We start from the raw sequence: 27,522 nt of genomic DNA, 5'->3' as shown, positions 1-27,522 counted from the left end.
GGGAAGGTGAAGGGCTGTGTGGCCTGCATGGTTACTGCCATCTCCCACCCACAGAATGGGAGCATTCACTTATCTCAAACCAGCAGAGAAGGGACTGTGTGTATTGCATGTGTATGTGTTTGTAGACCCTGTGCTTAGCATGGGGTGGGCCTGGCACAAGAAGCTTATCATCCCTCACCCTTAAAATTCCAGTTTAGTATTTTTTATTTTAAGAGGCACTCTCACACCCACTGCCTCATCATTCTTCCTGCAGCCGTGAAGGCAGAGAAATGGTGTAGATGGACAGACTGAGGATGAGATGGCTGCTGGGCAGGGCACAGCCTACCCCAGGCCCCGGAGCCTCCTTCAGAGCTGCACTTCTTAACTAGGGCACCCTCAAGTGTGGTCTAGGTGATATGGCCCCCCAGGTTGCTTAGGTAGTCACAGGTCCCAGTGGGAGAACCACTGCAACCTCAGCTATCTTTCCATCTTTGGGATGCTGTTGTTTCTAACAAGACAGCCTCAGTAGTTTGGTGCTCACTGGTCTTTAAGCCTTTCCTAAACTCCTTCACCCTTCACCTCCCCTTTTTTTTTAATTAAAAAATTTTTTTTGTAGAGGTGTCTCACTATGATGCCCAGGCTAGTCTCAAACTCCTGGGCTCAAGTCATCCTCCCACCTGAGCCTCCCAAAGTGCTAGGATTACAGGGGTGAGCCACTGCACCCGGCCATCACCTCCCTTTTTAACTAGCAGAGAACTGGCTCACCCTCCATCATTGAGCAGTCACCTGTAGCTAAACTAGGAGACAAGGTATGGTTTCTATTGTCTTTATTTTGGCAGTTTCTGAATGTGGTAAGGGAGACTGATCTGCCATTTAAGGAAGCAATATAAAATTTCTTTAAGAAATATTAAGAACTCAATCTTAATACAAGCAGTACTGAAATGCAGCAGAGATGATGAGGGTGTGATGCCAGTGACTGAGTCTGGAAAGCATCTTGTTGCAGGCACTGTGGGTGCCTCTTCTACACAGCCTCTGCTTACTGCATCCACCGGGACTCTGCCTGGGCATTTTCTGCTAACTCGAGTGCCAAGGGTTCATCCACCTGCTCCCTGACCTCAAGCTGAACTTGCCCAATAATGGTGGAGAGATGGTGGAGAAATGCCTCCTCCTCCTCGCCTCTCAGGTGGGTAAGGGGCACATTCTAGCTGCCAGCACTCCCAGCAGGACTGAGCCCCAGGTGTCCACAGCAGGTTACGTGCTTCCTAACCACTCTTTTCACTGACTTCCTTCCCTTCCCCATCTCATTTCCTCCACTTCTCGATCAGTGCTTTCTGGGATCCTCCTGAAGGAACAACTTGCACTGGAATCCTCACCGCAGGCTCTGCCTGTGGGAACCCACACTCAGACACACATCATCTAGTTGCAATGCCTGCAGCAGCCTGGCCTTCCCCTACTACAGACCTCGTTAATCCCTACTCCTACCCACTGTGCAGATCCCCTGTCCCAATCAGGTGGCCGTGGGGTGGCATAGGGGGTGGGCTGCTGAGGGCCCTGGTGACAGAAGCAGGCCCTTCTTAGGGTCCCATCCTCCAGGCTCCCCTCTCATTTTGGACAGGCCTGGAAAGCAGGTACCCACTGGCTCGGCCCAGGGTGTCCTTGTGTACACCCCCGCTCTGTGGGCAGGGGGGCCAGTGATGAGCTAATCCCCCAGATGAGAGGTCTGTCCCCTGGAGCTCTCGGGGAACCAGAGAGGGCTGCGCTAGGAAAACTGCGAGCCAGCCAGGAGCTGCCGGCTCTCCTTCTCACTCTGCCCCTGCCAACTCCAACCAAACTCTGAAGAAACCCGTGACTGCTGCTGCTTCTGCTTAAAAACAGAAAGAAGAAAATGTGGGAAACAAAGAAAAGAATCACCCTCTGGCCCCATCCAGATAGAGCCATTACTTGTAAGTTGACATTTTGGTATATTCTCTTCCGGTGTCTGTGCCTAAATACATGTACGTTTTGTTTTTGCACCTGGCTGGGATCGTACTAAGTCTAGCACTTTGTTATCCTTCTAGAAAGTTAATATTACACGTAAGCATTCCCACATAGTCATCATTCTTTGGAGACCTCGTTTTAATGGCTGTAGAAATAGCCTGGAAGTTGTTTCCACATCTGCCCTTTCTCATTCTGGGCATGGCAGAGTCCCTCCCCACTGCTCATTCCTGGAACCCCAGGGACCATCACAGCTGCCCCTCCCCCCCAATTCCTTGGCCTGGGAACACTGTGTCCATAAACCATCGCTTTTCTCCAAGAGCACAGTGAGGCCACCGGATCTCAGGCCTCATCCCTCAGGGAGGTGGGGGAAGGGACAGAGGCCAGGGCCCCTGGCCCAGGCCAGGCCACCCACCAGTTCACCCAGGGTCATTCAGAGGGAGGTGGTTCCCTGTGCTCCAGATCTGACCGTCCTGGAAATCAGTCCTGCTTCCAGCACCAGAAGCCATGTGACCTGGGTCTGTGTCTTCTCTCAGAGCCTCAGTTTCCTCCTCTATTAATGGGCATGCTGATAAGAGTGCCAGTTGCCTTTCCTACGGCACTGAAACAGAGGGAGGTGAGCGTGTGAACAGGTTTCGTCCACTAAACAGATCTGACCATGAGTCAGTTCCGAGAGGCCGGGTGATGAAATCCAGAGCTCTTTCTAGGGGCACCTGACCGGGGTGGTGGAGACAGCCCAGCAGGAGGAAGGAAGCCGAATCCTTCCCCAACATCCCAGCTTTGCTGAGCTTGGATGTGGGGGTGGGGGGCCGTGTCCAGGAGGAAGTCTGTCCCAGCCTTGAAAAGGTGCCCCAGCCTGCCAGGCAGCTGGCATTTCAAGGGCAAGGGCCCACCTGCCTGCTGTCTCTGGGGCACCGGCAGCTGGTAACAAATCCCCTGCAATTTGCACCCACCAATCCTGCCTGCTCACTGGGCGGCCGCGAGCTGTTTTTTACGCAGAGCTGTGCACAGCTTTGTCTTAGAGAGACAGCTCTGGCAGGGTGTCCCTGAATAAGGCCATTTGTCCTCCCAGTAACGGGAAGGCGGCTGCATGTTCTGGGGTGGGCAGAGGCAGAAAGGGGTGGAGAGCAGCCACAAGGGAGGCGTGAGGGGGAGATCGGAGTCAAGCCACCAAAAGAGACCAGGAATGTCCCCACCACCACGGGGTCTGAGAGTCCACCATTCACCCAGGTGAGAGCAAGAGGGCTTGCTTTCAAAGACAGAAGTTGAAACAGTGGTTTATGACCTGGCTTAAGGTGTCCTGAGCAGAAGAGGTAGAAATAACTTGGCTGGCCTCTGACGCCTGTGCCTCTCCCAACAATCTGAAGGCTGGGGCACTCTCCAGGGCCCTTGGGGTCAGGGTCTTTCTCTGAGCCCCGGGGCTGCTGCACAAGTTGTTATAGAAGCTCCCTGGGATCGAGAGCTCCAGTGAAGTACCCAGCCTCTCCCAAGCACTCTCTCCATGGACCACAGGCCACAGACAGGGAGGGTGAGACAGGAACCCCTTTGCATTCCTGATTCTTTACCTCCCAGGCTGGCCAGGGGCCCAGGGCATGTCTCAGCCCCCCTCCTGTGATCTGCTGACATTTCCCATGGCTGTCAGTTCCTCTGGGGACTGTCAAAACATCAGGGAAACCAGGCTGAGGAGATGTTTGTGGACAAAACGTAAGCGATCCACTCTGCGTGGGACCCAGGACTCGGGCTGCTGCCTTGCGATGGGAGGGTGTCCTTGGAACAGAGGTCAGAAACACTCATGTCCACAGGGCTGATTTCCAACAGTCGGGAAGGCCATGGGTGTGAGACAATAGAGAGGGATGGGGAGGGCACAGCGCCTGTCCCAGAGGTTAGCCACCACCACCCAGTCAGTCCCAGTCAGCTGTGAGGACGCGGGTCCAAGATTCTCACTCAAAGGAAGCCAGGCATTTGACTCTGTTGTACAAATTTCCTTAACAGTGAATGCTGGCAACTTGTATGCATTAAAAAAAACACTGAGTGGTCCAACCTCAGGTGTCTGTGGGCCACATCTGGCCCATGAGCAGCCAGTCTGTGTGTTCTGATTGACAGCCACCAGCCACTCATCCCTAAGGGAAGCTGGCCTCTTCCTCAGTGGTGGCAGTTCTTCCAGTTCTCACCACTCTCCTGAGTTCTGACGACCTGTCTCAGGACATCCTGCGGAAGCTCCAAGGCCTCCTGGACCTGCTGCTCTCTCTGCGTTTTGACTCTGCCAACAGCATGAGGGTGGGAGCCCACAGCTGTGAGGCCAGCCTCAGGCAGACAGGAAGGGCGCGAGAAGGCAGCAGGCATTCGGGCTCTCTTCTGGACTCTGGCCCTGCCTCGCTAGGACTTGGGGTGGGTCCTCCCCTTCTCTGGGCCCTGGGCTCCGGCATTCCCTATTCGATTATTTCAACAGTGACTGGCTGCTCACGGGTCAGCTGAGGCCATATGGCTTTCTTCAAGCATGGACAGGAGCTGAGACAGGCAGAAAGCTCTTGGGGACCTCGACATGGCGACTGCCTGGTGCTTGGTGCCCACGTTGCCAGCAGGCGTGGGACTGCTCGGTGCTGAGGAGGCTGACATTTCAGCGCTGCCCGCCAAAGTCCCCTCGGGCTGGCATGGAAGGTGGGGGTGGGGCAATGCTAAGGCCCGGCCTGGGGAGAATCAAGGGAGCGTCAGGATGCCGGGCCAGGCAGGTGACCTTCTGTACTGAGGAGGGAGGGGGCCTGGTGAGGAGGAGGATCCCACCCGCGCACGTGCTCCTGTGAGCGCGCTCCGCTCCCAGGCTAAAGGCTGCGCCAGAACAAAGAGCTGGGGGCTGGGCGTCCAGGGCCGCGTGGAGCCGCCTGCCTGGCGGCTGCTGCAGTGACTGCCTGTGCTTGCCTCCTGCGCACTCTCCCAGGACACACGCATGCACACACACACACACACGCATGCATGCACGCACATGCACACACGTGCTCCTGCACCACGGCCGGCTCACCGCCAGCTCTCCTGACAAAGCCCCGCTCCAAGCTCACTCACTGCATGATCTCATCCTGGCCCTCCTTGGCTGGCCTGGCCTCCTAACAAGGGAGACAGAGGGGGATGCAGCGCCAGGGCGACACACACAGGCATGCACCCACGCACAGATAACATGCATGCAGACACAGATAGGCATGTACATATACACAGCCATGCACAAACACCATGCAGATACATACATGTACACAACCATGCAGACACAGAGACGCACACAGGTACATATACGTCATAGACATACCTACACCATGGACACAGCCATGTACATGTACACAGCCACACCCAGCATGCACAGATACACACATGTACACAGCCATGCAGACACACACAGAGACATGCACATGTACACAGGCACACACCCACATACAAAGCCACATACTCTCCCCAACACAAACATACACAGCCACACACACACCATACACACAGACGTACAGAAGGAGAAAGTCTGAGACCCAGAGAAACCCAGGAAGGCAGAGAAAGCCATGGGAAGCTAGAGATGGACAGGGGCTGCTGCACAAAGACAGACCTACAGACACCCGAGACCAAAGAAAGAAAGGAGCGGGGAGCCCTGGGAGGGCAGAACTGCATAGGCACGTCAGACAGGTGTGGAAAGGCAGGAGGGCGGACAGGTGGCCCAGACTGGCTGAAGGGGCTTGGGGGCTGGAGCGAGTTCTGGAACTGCAGAGGCCTCCCTGGGAGTGGGCTGGGCAGGTGGGAGTGGCCATCCCCACACAGGCACACCGGGGCTGTGCCCAGGGGCAGGGTCACTGCAGGTCACCCACACCCACAGAGCCGAGGGGAGACAGGACAGTGGGAAACAGGCTCGCTGCCACAGAAAGGGCCTTAGAGAGGCTGGGAACCACATCGGCTAAGAGACAGACACATGGAAGCGGAGGAGGAAGGCTGGAGGGTCATACTTACTTGGCCCCCAGTGTGAGTCAGGTATTAGCTGGGCCCTTTCCTCACTCCCATGATTTGGGGGTCCCACTGCATCCTCACAGGCAGCCCATGAGGTGGGCAAATCAGCTCTCTTCACAGACGAGGCCACAGCCCGGAGAGGTGGCCAAGAGGAGGCCTGGCGCCGGTGCCATGTGTGGGACTTGGGGTCCCAGCTCTGCTCCCCACGGCCTCCACCCCTCTTATGGCCCAGCCTGCTCCTGGCAGGCCCTTCACCCCTCAAATAAAACCACCAGGTAGAGGCTGCCCCCTCAATTGGCCCTATTTCCTTTCCAGAAGATGGGGCAAGCAGGGGGTGGCTGGGATCCCGAGAGCCCATATATCTGGATGGGTGGCCTTGACATGGCTGTGGGCACTGACAAGGGTTTGACTCCTAATAAGGAAATTTGAGGATGGCCAAGCCACAGGCACAGCTGTGCCTCAGTGTTCTCAGCTGCAGAATGGGTACACTGAGAATTCATCTCCTGGGAGCCTGTGTAGTGTCAGAGTGTCACGTGAGTTCACAGACACAATGCATGGGAAAGGGCTTTCTAAATTACAAAGGCTGTGTTCAAGCAGGGGTGCAGATGGAGGAAAGAACAAATCCCTGTTTCAAGCGAAGAAGTGATGCTGGGAATGCCACTCAGAGGCCTTGCTGGAGACCCCTGAGCAGCATGAAGGGCTCTCTCCAAAGGAAATGGAGGGCTGCCCAGGCCTGCTGTGATGGGGCAGGCAGAGCCCTGGACCTGCAGCCAGGAGGCTAGTTCAGGTTCCAGCCTATCACTTATGAGTTGGATGACCTTAGGGAAGTCATAGGACCTCTCTGAGCTTCCATTTCTTCATCCATAAATGTAGATAGTATTCTGTGTCTCACAAAGCTCGGCACCACCACAAAACATACGAGAACACCTAGCACGTGCCAGCAGGGCAGGGGTTTCAGTGACCCTTTGTCGAGGGGCTGCACAGAGACCTGAGTCTCTCCTGCTCCTCTGGGGAGGCACTGGGCTCCTGGGACAGCCCATTCTCCAGGTCTCCTTCTCCCTCTATGGCATAGTTTTGCCTCTTAAATATCCCTCTGTCTCCATTCCACTCTTGTCTTCCTGATCCAGCCACCATCATCCTCACCCTGACATCCCCAGTGATCTGTCAACTGGCCACCTACATCCAGGGGGGCCTCCACCTCCTCCCACCCCCTGTGCAATCTGTTCTTTTATAGCTCGAGCTGTCGTCACAAAATGAGCATTTAGCCATGTCCCCATTACTCTCAGGACAAAGACTGTGACCTCCAAGACAGGCCCTGAACGTTTCTGCTGCTGCTTACCTCTCCAGCCTCGCCTTTGCCATGTACCCCCTGCCTCTGGGCTCCAGAATCACTGCCTTTCTCTTAGTTCTGACAAAAAGCTGTGCATGCTCCCCTTCTACCTCAACACCTTTGCACAGGCTGTCCCCTTAACTGCAAAGACACTCTCTCTTTTTCTTCACATACTCAACCTTCGGGTCTCAGGGGAGACTGCTACAACCCCAGAGTGGTCTGCCCTCAACAACACCCCCTTGCCATCCTTCACTTTTCCTTCAAGGCACTTATCACAGCTTGAGCTTACACAGACACACACACACACACACACACACACACACACACACACACACACACCCCTCTATTTGATCAATGTTTTCCTCTCCCTCTAGACTAGGGGTCAAGAAGTATAGTTAATCACTAGGTTTTTTTGTTGTTGTTTCTTGGTTGTTGTTGTTGTTTTGAGACAGGGTCTTACTCTATCACCCAGGCTGGAATGCAGTGGCTCGATCTTGACTCACTGCAACCTCCACCTCCCAGGCTCAAGTGATCCTCCCATCCCAGCCTCCCAAACAGCTGGGACATGGTGGTGCATGCCTGGCTAATTTTTGTATTTTTTTGTAGATACGGGGTTTCGCCATGTTACCCAGGCTGGTCTCGAACTACTGAACTCAAGTGATCCACCTGCCTGAGCCTCCCAAAGTGCTGGGATTACAGGTGTGAGCCACTGCACACAGCACTTGTTTTCATCAATAAAGTTTTTGTGGAACCAGCCAACCCCACTCCTCTATGTACTATCTATGGCAGCTTTCACAGAGCCCCCAAAAGCCCCTGTCTGGCCCTTGATGGAAAAAAACTTGGTGGCCCCTGCTCTGGACTGTAAGTTTCTTTAGGCAGGATCCTTTCTGTTTAGTTGCCCTTGTAAATTCAGCCCTTGCCGGGTGCCTGCACAGAACGGGCACTTAAAAGGTACGTGTCTTTGATAAGTCATTTCTACCGTCAACATTGTATTGACTTAAGTCATTATTAAAACTGCACACTCCATCAGGAATAGATGTCCCTTGTGAGATTCCAAGACCATTTTCTGGCAAGCAGTTCAATACGATAGCAATATCCCAATGCAGGCGGACATGTCCAGGGTCTCAGAGCAGCTACTGGCTAATGAGGCCACCATACATCTATGTGTGCAGCGCCATCCATGTGTGCAGACTGGAAACATACATGGTAAGAGGCGCAGACTCGCACGCAAGAGATTATAAATTGAGCAGATTTATGGAAACACATTGTGAGATGTCCTTACAATGTTTTCATGAAGGCTGTGTCTATATACACTCCACAGAACTGACTGATGAATTCAGTGAAAACGTCCGTTTTATTGTTATACAAAGGAAATAACTGCTTCTTTTTTTCTTTTTCAACTGCTTGTCCTGACTCCATAAGGAATATTAACAATATCCAGACACGGTGCTAGGCACTTTATGTATTTCTAGCACTTACAATGACCCCTGAAGTCAGGGGTCTCCTTATCATTCCTGCCTTCCCAGAAAGATCAGCTGAGGCTCAGAGACCACACACTTAGCAAGTGACAGGTCTGTCTGGCTTAAAGCTAGCAGGGTGCCTGTGGCCTAAGCAAGGTTATGAGGATAGTGAGAAATGTAAAATAAAACTGTATCTTTAAAGTGCTCAAAGCCCTCCCAGACAGAATGCTGCTTGGCACTCTCCATGGCCCCTGCTTACTGCAGGGTCAGGAGACCGCAGGTGATGACAAAGTTGCAATACGGAACCCTGAGTGTACTGATTCATTTTGTTTCGAATTTTGTGTTTCGTTTTAAACAATTTTTGGGGAATGAATGAATGTAGTGGAGTATAAAGGTTAAGAATGCTGACTCTGAAGTATAGGCCTAGGCTTAAATACCTGCTCTGCTGCCTTCTAGCTGTGTGGCCTTGGGAAATCTCCTCAGTGTTCGTGAGCCTCAGTTTCCTCATCTGTAAAATGGGGAGCTCACAGTGCTTATGCCAAGGGGTCACTGTGGTGATGGAGTGAGCTGATGCTGGTCCTGCCTGTAGCACAGTGCCTACTGCTGGGTTTGGTGTGCCTCGGGAGCCTCTCTGGCCCTGCAGTACCCCTGAGGCAAGTATACTCCCTGGGAGAGGCACAGGGACAGCCCCAACTGTGGGTCCCAGAGCCTGGTGGATGAGTTGCTCTTCCTCAGGGATTCACACTACACCTAGACAAATGGAGGCACCAGAAGGCAGGGGCAGCAAACAGGCCTGGTTTATAGTCAGTTCCCCTCCCCACCTCCCGATGACATCGCGGAGTCCCCCACGGACACCTACCGGCAGACTTCGGGGTGAACTTGTCTCGGTTTGCAGCACACACAGCCAGCAGTCTGTAGCCGAGGTCCAGGTCAAAGCCTTGCTGGGCTGCCACCCGACTGACCACCTGACAGAAGAGGGGAGGAGGGCAGGTGAGTCATGGAGCCCAGAGCCAATGGATATGCCCGTTTTGCAGGTGAAGTGGGTGAGGTGGGCAAGCTAAGGCAGTCCCCCACCATCAGGCAGAGCCGGGGGTCCATCGTGCCTTCTTCAGTCGCTCAGCAAATACTGATGAACACCTCTTCCATGCCAGGCCCTGGGATCCTGGCCCCGTCCTTACGGGTTTCCCAGGCTGACGATGGGCCCGACACCAAACCCATAGGCCCCGCCGCTTCCAAGGGCTCAGATTCGACCACATTCTAGAAGTCGGCTGGGGATCCTGTACCACCATCCTTAGGGTGGGCCCTAAGGGTCTCTGCTCCATCTGTGTGGCTCTTCCATCTCCCTTCCATGCCCTGGGCCCTCAGGAACTCCCCCACCCCTCACTGAGCTCCTGCACCCACTGCTGGGGAGGGCTCACTGCCCCTCCTACTCCAGGGCTATCACCTTCACAGGGGAGCCTGTTACAAATGCAGACTCTTAGGCCCAGCCCTGCCCCTCCGAGTCAGCATGCGCCTCATCTAAAGCAGTGATTTAGGCCAGGTGCGGTGGCTCACACCTATAATCCCAGCACTTTGGGAGGCTGAGGTGGGTGGATCACTTGAGGTCAAGAGTTCGAGACCAGCTTGGGCAACATGGTGAAACCCCGTCTCTCCTAAAAATACAAAAATTAGCCAGGTGTGGTGGCGGGCGCCTATAATCCCAGCAATTCTGGAGGCTGAGGCAGGAGAATCGCTTGAACCTGGGATGGGGAAGTTGCAGTGGGCCTAGATCGCACCACTGCACTCCAGCCTGGGCAGAACAGCAAGACTCCTTTTCAAAAAAAAAAGCAGTGATTTAGAACAACCTGCTTCCCATAGGGCTTCAGGTCAGAGCTGCTTAATCGACTAAGGGTTCCGGGATGGGGCAGGCATTGTAATGCTGCTCCATGCCAAGCACCCTGCAGTCCCCTCAACCTTAGCTAGAAACTACAGGACTCCCACGATCAGCCTGGGGTCTATCTCTAGCCTCAAGCCCCAGCAGATGGGGGGCTTCCATAACAGCAATGGTGTGTTTGGAGCCTGAAGGTCCCACCCATCTCCTTATAAATCTCAGAAGTAGGAACTGGCAGGGTGAGAGGCGGCAGACTGGGAGGGCCATCGGTCCCCTGGGGGGCAGTGTGGGACGGGGCACTCCAGGGGACCCTTGGATGGCTTTGCAAGCTCGTGCCTCTCTGGCTTCACTCTGTCCCCACCCATTCCCAGCTGTCCCACAACTCCCAGATCTGCTCCCTCACACCCGCCTTCCTCATTAACAGCAGCAAAATTAGTTTTCTTTATTAAGAAGGAAGGACCTTGGAAAATGGAGTCATTTAGAAAGCAGCTGGGGTGGCTATGGCTGAGTAGGGAGAGCACCCAGATGCGGTAGGCTGGTACTTCTGAAAAAGGGGGGACTCCGCTGCCAAGCCCCCAGGAACCACCTGCTCCAGAGGTGCCTGGAGGGGCCTCAGACTGCCATGGGGTTTGGCCTGGCCCCTAGATCCAACAGAATCATTCCCCACGCCTGCCTTAAATCTCAGGGATTTGTGAAAGGGGCTCTGGGGCTAAAAGGGGTGGGAACACCACTTACCTAGGCCAATTTAAAACAACACTGGAGACTCAGAGAATGTCCCGTGCTAAATCAGGGAGGAGCCAATGAATTTCCCTTCCCAGGATCACCAGTGACTCTTGGAATGGGACTGTGGCCCTCCCTGCACCCCTCTGTGCAGGGCTAATGTTTGAGCCAGGTTGGGAGGAAAAAGGATGTTGTTAGGTTAGGATGTTTGCTCAGTGTCTCTGCCGCAAACAGAGGCCCCTGGCACAGAAGTCTTCCACACTCCTTAGGCCTCTTTCCCACGGGCTCTGTTTGCCCCTCTACATGTCCCAGTCTCTGGGACATCCTCACCATAAGTCTCACTGTCTACATAGAAAAACCAAGGTCCCTAACTCTTTATGGCCTGTTGAATATTTCAAGTCTGCAGGCAGACTCTCCTCCAGAGAGTGAGGAGGAAGGTTCTTGGCTGGAGGGACCACTGCAGCTCATATGTGGACTCTGGTGCCCTCCCTCTTTGTAGAACCTCAGGTGGATGCCTATGAGCACGGAACGGCCTGTTTTGACTGGTGCAGTAGTGAGGCTGCTGTCAATGGGAAACACTGATGCTTACAAGTGCTGCAATGAAAATGCTGGCTCCCACGTACATAGGTGCTTTGTATGCAACAAAGTGCAAATTCTTCCAGCAGCCCCACGAGGTAGGTATTATTATTATTATCTCTGATTTACAGATGAGGAAAGAGGTTGAACAACACCTCAAAGCTGGTCAGTGACAGAGACAGGATGTGATCCAGGCAGTCTAGCTGAAAACTCTGGGCTCGTTCCGTGCTAAGACTTCTTTCTCAGTCCACAAAGAGTTAACACCATAACTTCCAACCTGCACTGAGGACTCTCAGGCCCTGGGTTCAGGGCAGGAAGGCAAAAGTCCCCATGTTTGGCCAATACTGGCTAATCCTGTTGCTCTAGTTAAAAAGGAAAAAAATACTAGCTAACTTGAGCTAGAGGGGCTTGGTGCTGTATGGCGGCTGCAAGGGCCAACCGGGTGGGTGGAGGAGCAGGGAGTCTCTGCTTGTCACCAAGTCCCCTGTGCCCCAGCATTCAGAAGGGTCACTGGCTCCAATAGCCTCCTTTCACTGATGAGGAAGTCAAGGCCCAGAGAGGGCAGGACCTTGCTCAAGGCCACAGAGCACAGGTATGGCAGAGTGAGCTGAATCAAATCCTGTAACCCCAGAGTGCCTCATGCATTCCTATCCCCTGGGTTTCTCTGGCCCAGCCTGAGGACCCCCAGAAAGTCCTGTGAGGCAAGGTCTGACTGGCAGTGGTGGGAGCGTGAGCTCAGCTGTGCAGCTTGTTTTTCAGACAGGCCCGTTCTAACCCCAGTGGTCATGATGCTCTCTGTGAAGGTCCTATGGGGTGCAAGGACCCCTCCCCATAAAGGCCAGTGTGAGTGGCTGGGGCGCTGTGACCCTCTGTTGGCTGTCCAGGCACTGCTGCTTGACCCACGGTGGTGGGGTGGGGGTGGCAGGGGGGAAGCACTCCTGAGGCTGCCCTGTCATCCTGGCTGCCAGACACCTAGCCCCTGGAGCCAGGGGACCTCATAGGTCAGGGAACCCAGCCTCACGCCACAGACAGGCAAACTAAAGTCCAGACACAAGACAGAGAACTTGGCTGGGTATGGTGGCTCACACCTGTAATCCCAGCACTTTGGGAGGCTGAGGCAGGACAGCTTACACCCAAGAGTTCAAGACCAGTTACACCCAAGAGTTCAAGACCAGCCTGGCAAACATAGCAAGATCTCATCTGTACACAAATTTTTTTTTCTTTTTTTTTTTTTTTTTGAGACAGAGTCCCACTCTGTTGCCCAGGCTGGAGTGCAGTGGCACGATTTCAACTCAGTGCAAACTCCACCTCCTGAGTTCAAGGAATTCTCCTACCTCAGCTACCCGAGTAGCTGGGATTACGGGCGTGCACCACCACAACCAGCTAATTTTCTTTTGTACTTTTAGTAGAGACAGGGTTTCACCATGTTGGCTAGGCTGGGCTTGAACTCCTGACCTCAGGTGTGCTTGGGATTATAGGCATGAGCCACCATGCCTAGCCCCATCTGTGCAAAAAATTTTTTAGTCTAGTGTGATGGTGTAGGCCTGTGGTACCTAACTACTTAGGAGGCTGAGGTGGGAGGATCATTTGAACCCAGGAGTTTGAGACCATCCTGGACAACACAGCAAGGCCCCACCTTTAAGAAAAAAATTTTAAAAATTGGCCTGGCATGGTGGCAGGCGCCTGTAGTCCCAGTTACCCAGGAGGCTGAGGCAGGAGGATCGCTTAAGCCCAGGAGGTCAAGGCTGCAGTGAGCAATGATTGTGCCACTGCATTCCAGCCTGGACGACAGAGCAAGACACTGTCTCTAAAATTTAAAAAAAATTAAAAAAAAAAAAAAAAGAAGAAGACGGGTGACTCGCTTAAGGTCACGTGGTGAATTACATTAGTCCCACAAAGCAACTGAGTTGTCTTGAAAAGCGTCCAGCCTGCTGGCCACAAAGCAGGAGGACAGGCTGTCTGGGGAATGCTGGAGAAGGGGTCTCCACTCCTGGCAGGGGGCGGGACCCGAAAGGTCTTTCTGACTGTGACCTCCTCTGAAGCTGCAGGGCGTCCTCGTTGGGGAGATGAAGGAGAGGCCTGCTGATGTGAAACCTGTTTTCCTCCTGGACCTGCTCTCCCACTGTCTCCGCTGCCTTCTGCCGTTCCCTAAGCTCACGGGAGGGAGAGGGCGCCCAGAGGGGCTGCTCTGCCCGACTACTGGAGGAGGAAGGGCCTGCTTCTGATGAGGAAGTGGTGGCCCGGGGCTTGTGCGGGCCCCTGGGGCAGGGCCTGGGGGTCCTGTGCTTCCGCATCCTTAAGTCTCAAGATGTGAAGCAGACGGGAGGGCAGGGCCAGGTCTGGGGTCACTTTAATTGTGCCTGAGCTGCTTAGAAGCGAGTATGACAGAAATGTGTCCATTTGCTGCTCGGGGCTAAGTGATTTTTAATTTATATCCTCAAAGTAAGCCGGATCCAGAGGAATTTGGAGTTTGCTTCCAGAGGTCACCCAGGGGATTGCGGCAACCTGGAGGACTCGGGCTGACACCTGGATAGGGAGGGTGTGTGTGCTTGTGTGTGGGGAGGGGACAGCTGTCTTGCCCCACCTAGGTCCCCTGGGATCTACCTCCCGCATCCTGTTCTTCTCCATGGGGCAGGGCTGGGGCTGAGGATGCCTGGGGAATGGGGCACTGGCAACAGTGCCCAGAGGCTCCCAGGGAGTCTGTGGAACCAGCCTGGGACTAGGGTAAGCTGATCCCCCTCCCAGTGGCCTTGTTTGTAAAATGGGAGTGGTGACTCCCTGCCTACCTCAAAGGGTCTTTATAAGGATCCAAAGAGACAATGCCTAGGGAAAATACCCTGAGCACTGAAGTGTCGTTTGTGGCAATCCCCACTACCCCCCACCAAGCCCCTTCAAGCTGCTGGCTCTACTGAGCTCTAAGGGAAGCTAGACTCAGGTCTCTGCAGCTGTGGCCAGGCTGCAGGAGTGGGGGCCATTCCACCAGGTGCATGCCTTACACTGGAAGCAGGGAGCAGAGGCCCAGGAGAGTGGGCACTGTCTACACAGCCTCCCCTCCCATGGATTCCTCTCTGTCCGGCCAGATCCCATGAGGCCCTCCCTGGGCTCCCTCCTCCAGGAAGCCCTCCATGATCCCTCCATCCTGCCCTCCAAAGATGCTCCCTTCAGAGCTCCTGCCCCCATACAAATCATAGCCCGTCACTCTTCTGCTGACAACCCTTCAAGGGCTCCCCACTGCCCTCCAAATAATGCCCAGACTCTTCTCGCTTGGCCTGTGGGCCCTGCATTAGCTTGTTCCTCTGCCTCATCTCACATGCTTCTCCCTTCCCTGGGCTCCAGCCACCTGAGCCTTCTTTCTGTTCATGAACACAGCAAGCCTCAGGGCCTTTGCATTAGCAGTTCCCTCTGCCTGGAGCACCCTGCTTTCTCATCCTCCCAAGGAGGTCAACTCCTCAGGAGACATTTCCTGCCCTGTGCCCTTGCCCCTTCTCCCAGAGCTCTGGCATGTGTCCCTGTTTGCTCCTTTGTGGGTTAAATGTCAGGCTCCCCCTGGCAGGCCAGCCCCTTGACAACGGTCCCTCCGGGGCCCAGCACAGGTCCTGGCCCCCAACAAGAGCCCAGTGAATATTCATGAATGAATGCATGGACAAGAGGACTGAGGCAGAGCCAGTTCCTGGTTCATCCAGGCCGGCGAGGGCCACTCTCTGATTCAGTCTCGAGTCCCCACATCCTAGATAGACAGGGTCAGGTTTGGGGCAATGTGCTGGAGACTGTGGCAGCCTGGCTGGCCACATGTCATGCAAGGTCCCCACCTCCTCCATCCTCCGCTGGGGTGGAAGTGAGGGGGCCTCTGGCAACATCTGTCCCTGCCCACAGGGCTTAGCCTAGAACCAGATCCCCACAAAGAGGATTAGGGGGCTGGGGGGAGGGAGAGGGGAGTCCACGGGCTGAAGGATGAGGAAGACTGGGCAGTGCAGGTGGCTGCTCAATTTGGCCCGGTGGCCTGAGGGAGCCAGATGGTGCTGGCTTCTGACAAGCAGAGCAGCCCCAGGAGGGTCCTGGCTGCATCCCTGTCTGGCATCCCTAATGGCCAAGGGCATCCCCTCTGGAGACAGGCAGGCCTCGGCTGGAATCCCAGGCCCACCTCTAAGGCTGTGCGCCCTTGGGAAGTCAGTTACAAGTCTCAGTTTCCTCATCTGTAAAATGTGGGGGAGGGTTGCAGGCCAGGCTCACTGAGGGGATTTGGTGGGATGGTGTATTCTGTGGGCCGGCTCCCCGCCATGCACAGAACAGATGCTTTGTCACCATAGCCGTGTTGCCGCTATTTCTTCCTCTCCAGGCCAAGGCCATGTGGGCCTTTTGTCTCCTTCCAGCTTTTCAGGAAGCCTGGTGCCCGTGGGCCATGCCCACTGTTCCCGCCTGGCCCGACATCCTCCTGGTCCCTCCTCTCCCAGCCTTGGGATAGGCGGGCTCACCTGCCATCTGTTTACCCACATTCCTTTCAAAGAGGACTCAGGGCCTTCTGAGCAGCTGCCCTCCCTGGTCATCACACTTATGGACACAGGCCACATGGCTGGGGACATTCCCAAGCTTCGAGTGACTTCCATGGGGCCCTGTTGGCTGGCAAGCTCCTTAGCCTGGCCGATCACACCACAAACTGGACCTGGCCTCTGCCCAGCTTACAGCCTTGACCGTTCCTGTTCTCTGGGTTCTGTCGGGCGTGTGGCCTTTTGCAGATGCTGTTCCGTGTGCCCTGAGCACTCCTGCCCCCTCTGCTGCTTGTGCCCGAGCACTCCTGCCCCCTCTGCTGCTCGTGCCCGAGCACTCCTGCCCCCTCTGCTGCTCGTGCCCGAGCACTCCTGCTCCCCTCTGCTGCTTGGCAGACTCCTGCACGTGGAGGGTGGCTCCTTTCCTCAGTTTTCCACGCCCTGCCCCGCCACCCAGCCAGTTCAGGATTCCCTTCTCTGTGCTGCCTTCACTGTGGACATGATTTTCTCAGTCACTTCTTTACACATCTGGCTCCTCCACTACAGAGGACACCAGGCTCGGTGAAGCCTTATTCATCTTCAGTTTCCCCGGACTTAGCAGAGGGATCATATATGATCGATGAGAGATCAATGCTCATTTGGCTAGATGGATGGATATAAGAGGGGCTCAATCAATGCTTACCTGAATGGATGGATGACAACAAAAGAAGCTCCATACATGTTTGCTAAGTGAATGAATGAATGAACGACTGGATAAAAAATGGCTGAAAACCCTTTGAGAGTTTCTCTACTGTGCTTATGATGGAACAGTGACCTGCAAAGTGAGCCCTGTGTCTTTTTCATCAAGTGTGGGAACCCACACAATCCCTAGGGACTGTGCCTCCTCATCAACTCCAGGTCCCCTGGGGTGTACACGTGGGGGACACACCAAATAGGGCCATCACCCCAGCACCAGTGTCTTACCCAGCTCTCTCACTGGTGTCACCTCCCAATGTCTGACAACCTCTCTGAAACCTGGACAGGCATGCTAGCACTCGGCTGACCTTCCTGGGCAGGAATGCAGGCAGACAGGGTGCAGACTCACCGTCAAACAGCCCATCAGGCTCTGCTCGAAGGGCCGCTGGAAGGCCCGTGGGTCTCCACACCAGTCCAGCAGCTCCGTGGCGGCATTGTGGAAGTTGGCAGGATTCTGTAAGTGCTGTGGGAAAGGAAAAGGAGGCGGCTGAGGCTCCAAGAATGAGGGTAGCACAGGCAGCGTGTGGGGGTCTGGGGTGGGAAGACCCCAGCCTCACCGGGGAGGAGGTTCATGGAAAGGGGTAAAGGGGTAGCTGGGATCAGTGAGTTTCCTCATGCTCGATTTCACCGCCTGTGCTTGGCATGCCTGCTCCCACCGCCCCCCCACCCCCACCTCCACTACACCCCACCTCCCCGACCTCCACCACCTCCACCCCCACCCCCACCTCCACTCCACCCCCACCACCTCCACCCCACCCCCACCTCCACCTCCACCCCCATCCCCACCCCAGTGGATTAGTAGCCCCATTGCAAAGACAGGAAAACCAAGGTCTAGAGAAGGCTGATGACTAATAGCAGAGTGCTTTCTGGATGCTGGTGGGGGTGGCAGAAGGTGATCCCTGCAGGGTTCTGGGAGTTCTCCCTCCCTGATCCAGGACAGGCTGGCCCTGGAGATTCCTTCCTGACTACCCCCGACTGCCCAGCCGCCGCCATCAAAGCCCAGGACTGGGCTCCCACCAGCTCTGGCTTTGGAGCCTGCTCTGTCCTAGCCACATAAGGTGATGGGTTGGGGGAGGCCACAGCCAGCTGGGAGGGTGGAGGAAGCACACGTGCCTGGACTGTCCTCACACTAGGGGCTGCTATGTGTGACTTACTGGGCCCTGTCTGGATCTGCTCAGAGGCTGCTGGAATGGTTGGGGAAGTCAGCCTGAGCTCAGGGCCCTGCCAGGCAGGGTCTGAGTCGATGGAGACTGAATTCTGGTGCCAGGGTGCTGGGCCTCCTGGTTCTGCTTCAGGCCCAGGCTGCAGGGCTGGTGGGGTGGGTGAGGTGCAAAGCAAAGGGGTGGTTCCCATGCCCCCCTTCACTCTTATCCGTCTCCCCAGGCCCTCTGAGTTGGGTACTGAGTCCAGGAGACAAAAGATGTGGCTAGGGGCAAGGAGCAGATTAGGGGCAAAGGTGAGATTCTGGGATGGGGCTCTGGCCCAATTTGGCTGTAACTGACTGTCTCCTCCTGAAGGACCCCTGGAGGGTGTCCACAGCGCAGGAGTGTGAACCACTGCAGAGATGATGGCACCTCCTGAGGTCCCACTGCCTTGGTGCTGGGAGAAACAATAGAACAGGAGCCACCCAGGGCAGTCCCTCCATTTGACCTGCAGCATGAGCCTGCCCCAGAGCCAGGGCAGGGAGGGGCTTAGGAGCCACAGGGCCCAGAATTGGCAGGGGAGCTATGGGAGTCCACACTCTGCCTTCACCCCCTTTCAACCACTGACGTAGGATGGTCCCCTCAGCTCTCTGAGCCTCAGTAGCCTCATCTGTAAAATGGGGATATGACAGAACATGACTTGGTGGTGGGGTTTTATTTCTTTCGCTTAAGGTTCCGTGACTGTTGCTACAATGTGGTTCATGCAAGGCAAGATATTTAAAAATGGGTGGAGGAAAGTGAAATGAAGGAGAATGTCCTCCTGCCATGGAAGTAAAGGGAGAGAAAGAGATGTAGGAGAGAAAGAGGGCAGGCAAGCAGCAACAAAGCCCTCCGTCACGGGGCCGCAGTGAGGCTTAAACAAGATGAGGCTTATACAGCCCCTGGCAAAGTGCCTGACGCATGGGGCGCTCCCACGTGGGGCTGCCCTTGGCCCTGACTCTGTCTCCCAAAGGCTCTCCTGGAAGCACAGCTGCACGTGGTCGCTCTCAGGCCTGGCTCCTTCTGCAAAGGCAGTGCTCCCTGCATTTGAATTGTGTGAGACAGGAGTAATTTCAACATAGAGAAACAAGCCCTTTGAGAGGGCAGCGGGGGGTCCTCACCTCTGCCTCCTGTGCCCTTTCTCTAAAGCATGCCCCTCAGAGGCCACAGGTGGTATCTAGGCTGCACGTGGAAAGCCATGCAAATCAGCTGATTCCTGCCCACTAGCCACCCCTGCTAACCGAGTTGTTCTGTTTATTTCAGTGATGTCACACCAAATTAGCAGGGTCAGGAGCCACTGCATGCTGCCTCAGAGCTGCCTGCCCCTAGCTGGTCACAGCACCCCACTCTGGGGCTCTGGGTGCAGGGGTAGCCTCTGAGGTCCGTCTCAGAGGCCCAGTCTGCTTCTGGCACCTGAGTGCCCAGCCTTCAGTATCTCACCAGCCTTCAGAGCTCACCCCAGACAGCTTGTGTGGCCTGTAGGCTGTGGGTACACTTCATTGCTGAAGAAAACATCAAGTGTCCCCTTTGCTGGCTTTTTTTTTTTTTTGACAGGGTCTCATTCTGTCACCCAGGCTGGAGTGTAGTGGTGCGATCATAGCTCACTGCAGCTTCAATCTCCTGGGCTCAAGTGATTCTCCCACTTCAGCTTCCCAAGTAGCTTGGATTACTGGTGTGCACCACCATGCCTGGCTACTTTTTGTTGTTGTTGTTGTTATTTTTTAACAGAGACGACGTCTTGCTATGTTGCTCAGGCTGGTCTTAAACTCCTGAGCTCAAGCAGTCTTCCTACCACGGTCTCCCAAGGTGCTGGGAATACACTGCTGGCTACCGTGCAGCTCTTTGGCCTTGGCCAAGCCCCCTCCCTTCTCTGTGCCCTTGTCACCTATTTCAACCATGAGGTGACTGAAGTGCACAGAGAGACAAAGTGATCTAGTGAAATAAGCAGGACAGACATGGTCCAAACCCCATCTCAGTTGCTGAGCCATGCAGCCCAGGAGACGTTGCTGCACATCAGACCCCTCATCTGTGAAACGGGGTAGTGATGGCATTCAGGGCTGCTGCAAAGTTGAGAAACGACAAGGAACTCATTACAGAGCAGGAGCCCAGGGAAGACTGCCACTGCTATTGATGCCAGGGCCCCTCCATGCTTCCCTGTTTCTCTTGTGAGCCTCCTGAGGGGAGAAACAGCCTCCTGTTCACCTCTGGAACCCCAAAGGCTGGCACAAGGCTGAACCCCATGGGAAATGATTGGGGAGCAGTTAACTGTCCAAAGGATGGTAAGCCTGCTGTGTGGGCCAGCAACGTGGCCACTGCAGAATGAGCCCCAGTGGGAGGTGGAGGGAGGGGCCAGGGCAGGGCAAGGGTGAGCTTGGCCAGCTGTTGATGGGCTGGGGATGGGAGCACACATTTGAATCATAGGCAGAGGTCTCCCTAACTGTGGCTGTTACTGGACACTGTTACTCTGTCCCCCACCAGAAAGCCTGCCCATCTCTATAATTCGTCAGAAGAGTTGGGCTATATCCAATGCCATTGAGTCGGCTGGGGCAGGAACAGGGCACACCAATGCCTTGAAATGATGAATTCATCTTATCAATCCATCTGTCCACCAGTCCATCTGTGAATCAAATGATTCATCCATTCATCCATCTATGCGTGTATCCATCCTCCATCCATCCATCCATCCATCCATCCATCCATCCATCCATCCATCCTAAATGAATCAATTCATCCATCTGTCTGCTTGCCAACCCACCCATTCATCCATTCACCACTTTATCCACCACTCATCCATCCCTTCATTCATCTACCTATCTACCCATTCATCCAGAAGTTAATTTATCCAGCCACCCACCTATCTGTTCATTCATCCATTTATCCATTCATCATCTATACACGTCCACCCACCCACCCATCTAACTATCTGCCCATATGTCCATCTATTCATTCTCTTATGTATCCATCTATCAGTCCACCCCTCTCCTCAGCCCACCCAAAATAGTTGGGCCCCACTCTGAGCTGAATGCTATGCTAGACTCTGTGATTTTGAGATGAATATGGCATGTCCTTTGCCCCCAAGGAGCTCAACCTGGTGGGAGACCTGATGTATTCCTACTGGGCCCATAGCTCCAGAGAGACAGAGGAGAGTAGGTGAGACAGCTGGGTGCCCAGGAAGTGTTCAAGCTCAGGGATGGGGTACAGATGCTCAGAAGGGCCCCTGGGGTTCAGGGCAGCTGCTGAGCAGGAATGAGCTGATTTGCAGGGCTCTCCACGTGGAGCTTGGATGTGCCAGTGATCTCTGAGAAGGGCATGTTGCAAAGAGAGAGCACTGGTTCTCCCAGTACCAAGAGGCTGAGAAGGGGCAATGGCAGCTGAGATAGAGGCTGTGAGGGGACATGGGCAGCAGGGTGCAGAGGGTGGGGGTTGGTGAACGCCAGCAAAGGCTACAACCAAGGTGAAGGCAGGAAGGGAAGGCTGTGTGGAGAGGTGAGGGAACCACAGCCCCTACCAGCCCGAAGTCTGCACAGCCAACACATCCGTCATCTCAGCTCGTGCAGACACGCTTGCCTTTCTCTTCTGATTAGGTTTCAGGATGCCTGAGAATCAACAGTCCCCAGCCAGCCAAGGCTGACTTCTAGGGCAGCTGTGGAGCAGACAGATGTCAGCACTGAGCTGTGTCTGACCGGAGGTGTGGGAGGAGGGGCATGGAGCATGCAGGGAGCTCCGGATGGCCCAGGAGGCATCTGGGCACACTCACAAATGCGCCACTGCCTGGCTCAAAAGCAGAGCCCTCTGTGCGTGTGCACGCATGTGTATGCCGGGGCAGGTGAGGGAGAGTGGTGCGGGCTCTGGCATGTGCTGGTTGAGTGTGCATTAATTATGATGCCCATTTTATAGATGAAGGGAAGTGAAGCAGCAACTTAAGGCTGCATAGTTTGTAAGCAACGGAATGGTGACTGAGCTGTGTGCCATGCTGTGAGGGGCTTCTGGTGGGCATCTGCCCAAGATGGACCCAGGGAGGGCCAAAGAAGTCAGGTGCACCCTGACCCCTGGTGATACGGAGTTAGGTGCCAAGAGGAAAGAGGCTGAGAGCAGGTCTCGGCAGGAGTGGTGTGCCTGCCACGCAGAGGGTCCCATGCACAGGAGGCATGAGCATCCCACTGGAGGGCGGGGCCACTGCCAGCTGAGCCAAGGGTGGAAGAAACGGAATGAAAGGTAAAGCTAGGAAAGAGCCCTGCAGAACCCTGAGTGGGAGGAGGGAGTGTGGGGGAGGAGGGAGTCTGGCATCTGGTTTCTATTCTACCACAGTGAGCAGAGGCGCGTAATTGCCGTTTGGGAGAGCCATTCGGGCTGGGTTAAATCTGTAACAAGCCTTCTTCAATTTCCTCTCTGCAGACCCTGCCCGGACTTCAAGTCTGCTCTGCTCGATGCTAATAGGAGGACACACAACCCTCGTTCTCGAGGAACAGCCTCAGTTCCACTGGGCAGGCACCTTGGGGAGGCTCTGTCTGGGTCCTGGCCCTCAGGGAGGGAAGGCTGGGTGGGTAGGGGGCTGTGAGCTCTGCCTGGCTGAAGCCCGGGGGCCAGCAGCCCATGCTGGTTGCCTGAGCTTCCTGCTAAGGTGGCCCAGGCCAGGGGCCCGAGCCCCAGCACTCCCTTCCCTGTCACTGACATACTGAGGACAATGGCCGCCACTGCCATTAGCTGATCACCCACTACACACCAGGGCTGGGCTACGTGCATCACCTGCAACATCCTCATAGCATCCTATGAGGCAGGCCCCATTTGACACATGGGGAAACTGAGGCTCAGAGAAATGGAGGTCTAGCTTGAGATCCCACCGTGGGTCCATAAAGGAATGAGGACTTGGGTCCAAGGCGTCTGACACCAAAGCCCGTGCCCCTCTCGCTGTACCTGGTCCTTCCTGGAGTGAATAACGTTTGTGGGTCTGTGCAGGGAAGCTGCCAGCCTGGGCTGTAGGAGCTGGGCCCAGCAGGTGGGTGTGTCACTCCTGGCCACCGCTTGGGGGCGCCCCTGTGAAAGGTTCCCCACCTCCCGGCAGTCCAAATAGAGGAACTCCCGGGCAGCTTGCCTCTTGGGCTTGGTGTGAGCTTCAGCAGGGTGGGGACCACGGCACTCTCTGGAATTAGGTCTTCCCAGCACCAGAGGTGCTGAGTGGACTCAGGATACCCCCTTCCCCTCTCTGTACTTGTTTCCTTTCCTGTAAAATGATATGATTTCCTAGGACCTCTTGTCTTGTGGCTTTTTTCTTTCTTTTTTAAAAAATAGAGATGGGGTCTCCCTATGTTGCCCAGGCTGGTTTCAAATTCTTGGCTTCAAGTGATCCTTCTCCCTTGGCCTCCCAAAGTGCTGGGATTACAGGTGTGAATCACTGGGTCCAGCCTATAATGGGTTCTTATTTTTAAATAAATTAGTAAATATTTTTAAATTTTCTCAGCTTTGTTTTCTTTCTCCCTTCCTTCCTTCCTTCCTTCCTTCCTTCCTTCCTTCCTTCCTTCCTTCCTTCCTTCTCTCCCTCCCTCCCTCCATCTTTCCCTCTCTCCCTCCCTCCCTCCATCCTTCCCTCTCTCCCTCCCTCCCTCCTTCCTTGTTTTTTTTTTTTTTTTTTTTTGGGGAGGGGTTTTTTTTTTTTCCCCCGGGGCGCCACAAAAAATTTTCCTCCCTCCCCCTCTGAGTTTTGGGGGTTTACGGGCGTGAGCTCTCACCCCCCCCCTGTTTTTTTTTTTTTTTTTTTTTTGAGAACAAAGGGATAGGGAGCTTAGTTCTAGGGAGGGAGGTGGTGGGAGAGAGATGGAAGTGCCAGGTGCATCACTGCATCCTTACACATAAACAGAGCCCGGAGAGGCCACAACACTCGCCCAACGTCACACAGCTGGGAAGGGTGTGGAAAGGGACAGGGCAGCATTGGCACTGAAACCCAGGCATGTGATTCCAGCATTAGGCTGGTCAGTGCCAGCATGCCAATAATGGCCTCAATAGGTAGGTGGTCAGGAGGCTCTGCCATCGTCTCCAGCCAGCACCCGCCAGATGCCCTGCTGCTGCAGCACAGGCCTGCTGCTCTGCCCGCCCCATCTGCCCTGCCCTCGGAGTGTGCCTTGCCCCACACCCACCTGCTTGATGCACTGCAGTCGGTCATTGGTCTGCTGGATGTGCCTGTCCATAGAATTCATTCTGGCCGTTTCACTAGGTTCTACCCGAGAGCCATGAACGTTGTCCAGCCTGCGAAGAGAAAGGAGAGGGTGTCACTGGATCACGCCAGGCCTGCCAACCTTGAGCAGCCTCCCAACTGCCCTCTGGCCACAACACTGGCAGGTTCCAGAGTCCTTTGCTGGGCCCTGTGGGGCTGCACCTGGGGTACCCCACTGGGCTGAGGGCAGGAAATGCTTCCAGGTGCTTTCCATGTGTGGCACATGTGAGCACTGGGCAGGCATGCCCACCAGGGGATAAGGAACTGCACATGCAGGTGCACATATTTCTTTTTTTTTGAGAGAGAGTTTTGCTCTTGTCACCTAGGCTGGAGTACAGTGGCACGATCTCGGCTCACTGCAACCTCTGCCTCCCAAGTTCAAGCGATTCTCCTGCCTCAGCCTCCTGAGTAGCTGGGATTACAGGTGTCCGCCACCACACCTGGCTAATTTTTGTATTTTTGGTGGAGACGGAGTTTCATCATGTTGGCCAGGCTGGTCTCGAACTCCTGACCTCAGGTGATCTGCCCACATCAGCCTCCCAAAGTGCTGGGACTACAGGTGTGAGCCACCACACCCAGCCAGGTGCACACATTTCTGTACGTGCATGTGTGTTTTGGGTGGTGGAGGGGGTGGCAATTCCCCTTGGATTCCTGGTTCAGGGCTTGGCCCACGTGTGTGTGCATGTGTATGTGTGTGTGTGTGTTCATACATGTGCATGCAGGGGGACCTTCCCATATGACGACCTTCAGTGCACATGCACATGTGCTCTGAGTGGAGATCTCAGGTGGCACCTGCCCTCCCCCAGTCCCTCAGGCTTTGAGTTGTTCATAATTTACAAACCACTCACAACTCTGTTTTTTTTTCACTTTGCCCTCCTGGAAAAGGAGGATAAGAATGAGCACCACACCCATTTTCTAGATAAAGAAACTGAGGCTGAGAGACAGAAAGGGAAAAGCCAGGGTGGCACATCAAGCGGTGTCTGAGCCCACACCAGGAACCAGGGTTCCTGACTGCCAGCCCGCAGTTTCCACTGTGCAAGGCTGACAGTGCAGGTGCAGGGATGGCTTGGCACTAGGCTCACCCTTCCTGAAGTGCGGGAGAAGGGAGTGCTCAGGGCCAATTAGCATGAATGGGACTTCCCTCTGGATGACAGAGCTAAGCGGAGGAAGCTCCTTCGGCTTGAAAAAGGCCCAAGCCCCGGGAGTCCCCAGGCTGCTCCAGGGAGGCCACACAGCAAAGGCAGGGATCTAGGTAGAGAGAGGAAGGACTGTACAGCCCTAGTCCACCCACTGTTAGGGGTCCAGGTCCTTGGGCCAAGGCAGAAGTCTGCCCGCTGCCAGCTCGATTTGCCCTCCTGCCCCCAGTGGACAGTTCAGGCTGCAGACACTTGGGTCAGACCCAGGGTGCTGGACAGGAGACCTGGGCCCTAAGCCTTCTCTGCTACTCTGCCACACCCTCCACTAAAGACCCCTCATCTCTGGCCATGTCACCCAGGACTTCTCACGTGCTGGACACCTGCATTCTCTCCTTTCCTTTTCACACACACTCTGTAAGGCTAGGATCATCTCCATTTTACAGATGAGGAAACCGAGGCCCCAGATGTGCCAAGTCCTCGCAGCTGGTGGAAGTGTAGGTTGTGTCTGCCTGCCTGTCTGCCTTCTACACACGCTTGTTGAGGGAACCAACACCATTGCCTGGCCCCATCCTTTGGAAGAAAGTCCTGTTCCTCCTCCAATCGCTTTAAAGGATGTGTAGCTCTTGCTGCAATTATTATTGCTCCATGTGTGTCTGAAAAGGTAATTAATTTGCATGGTTCAAAAATCAGAAAGTCCACAAAGGTATCCAGTCCTGGGTCCAGGCCCCGTCCCCAGTCCCCTGGTGCCCTTTCTAGGAGAACCAGTGCCATCAGTCCCCCTTCTGGAGAGTCTCATCTAGAAGCAAATATCTACACGCACTACTTCTTGCCACATTTTTAAAAACATAAAATAGTAACATTCTGTACACATTATTTGGACGTTGCTTTCTTTTCCCCCCTTCTTAATGATACATCTCAAAGTTTATTCCACATCAAGACACAAAGAATTTTTCTTTTTTTTTTTTTTGAGATGGAGTTTCACTCTGTCACCCAGGTTGGAGTGCAGTGGCGCAATCTTGGCTCACTGTAACCTCCGCCTCCCGGGTTCAAGCGATTCTCCTGCCTCAGCATCCCGAGTAGCTGGGGCCACAGGTGCTGCCACTATGCCTGGCTAATTTTTTGTATTTTTAGTAGAGGTGGGGTTTCACTGTGTTAGCCAGGATGGTTTTGATCTCCTGATCTCGTGATTCCCCTGCCTCGGCCTACCAAAGTGCTGAGATTACGGGTGTGAGCCACCGCGCCTGGCCACCTTTTCATTTTTTAACGGCCGCACAGTATTCCTAGGTATGATGAAGCATTATCCAACTAACATCTGCCCATCGACCCCCTGCCAGGTGCTGTTCTAAGGCTTGAACCCTCAGACAAGGCCCCTCTGCTTAGGGGGCTCACACTCCAGCCTGAAACGAGGGACCCTGAAGCTTTTTCCAATTTTTTGTTTTTTTTGAGACTGAGTCTCACTCTGTTGCCCAGGCTGGAGTGCAATGGTGTGATCTTGGCTCACTGCAGCCTCCACCTCCCAGGTTCAAGTGATTCTCCTGCCTTAGCTTCCCGAGTAGCTAGGATTACAGGCACCTGCCACCACGCCTGGCTAATTTTTATATTTTTAATAGAGATGGGGTTTCACCATACTGGCCAGGCTGGTCTCGAGCCTCAGGCGATCCACCCACCTCGGCCTCCCAAAGTGCTGGGATTACAGGCGTGAGCCACTGCGCCCGGCTCCAAATTTTTATCATTGCAGTGCTGCAGGAATAACCATTCATATCGGCACATCACACGTGTGTGAATTAGTCTAGAGAACATATGCTCAGAAGTGGAGTTGCTGGGTCATCTGGGAATCTGTATTTTTGATAAGTGCTTTCTGGAGCTCTACAGCAGGAAGGGGAAAGTGGGGGTTGTA

At 54.6% G+C, this 27,522-nt stretch overlaps 1 protein-coding gene across 5 annotated transcripts in view; it reads right to left on the bottom strand.

Moving 5' to 3' along the window:
* Nucleotides 1–27,522, bottom strand: part of ZMIZ1 (zinc finger MIZ-type containing 1) — a 246,166-nt gene that overhangs the window by 88,919 nt on the left and 129,725 nt on the right. For all 5 annotated transcript variants that reach the window (XM_032141309.2, XM_032141271.2, XM_032141279.2 and 2 more), the window contains 3 exons: nt 24,413–24,521; nt 17,450–17,563; nt 9,575–9,680 (listed from right to left, as the gene is read on the bottom strand). In XM_032141309.2, the coding sequence (XP_031997200.1) occupies nt 9,575–9,680; nt 17,450–17,563; nt 24,413–24,472 (280 nt within the window). In that variant the 5' untranslated portion in view covers nt 24,473–24,521. The remainder of the gene's footprint in view (nt 1–9,574; nt 9,681–17,449; nt 17,564–24,412; nt 24,522–27,522) is intronic.

Source organism: Hylobates moloch, unplaced genomic scaffold (assembly GCF_009828535.3).
Source record: "Hylobates moloch isolate HMO894 unplaced genomic scaffold, HMol_V3 SCAFFOLD_3, whole genome shotgun sequence".
In the NCBI taxonomy this organism is placed as follows: Eukaryota; Metazoa; Chordata; class Mammalia; order Primates; family Hylobatidae; genus Hylobates; species Hylobates moloch.
Note: the sequence above shows the minus strand (reverse complement) of the source record. Positions and strands in the feature narration are given on the sequence as shown.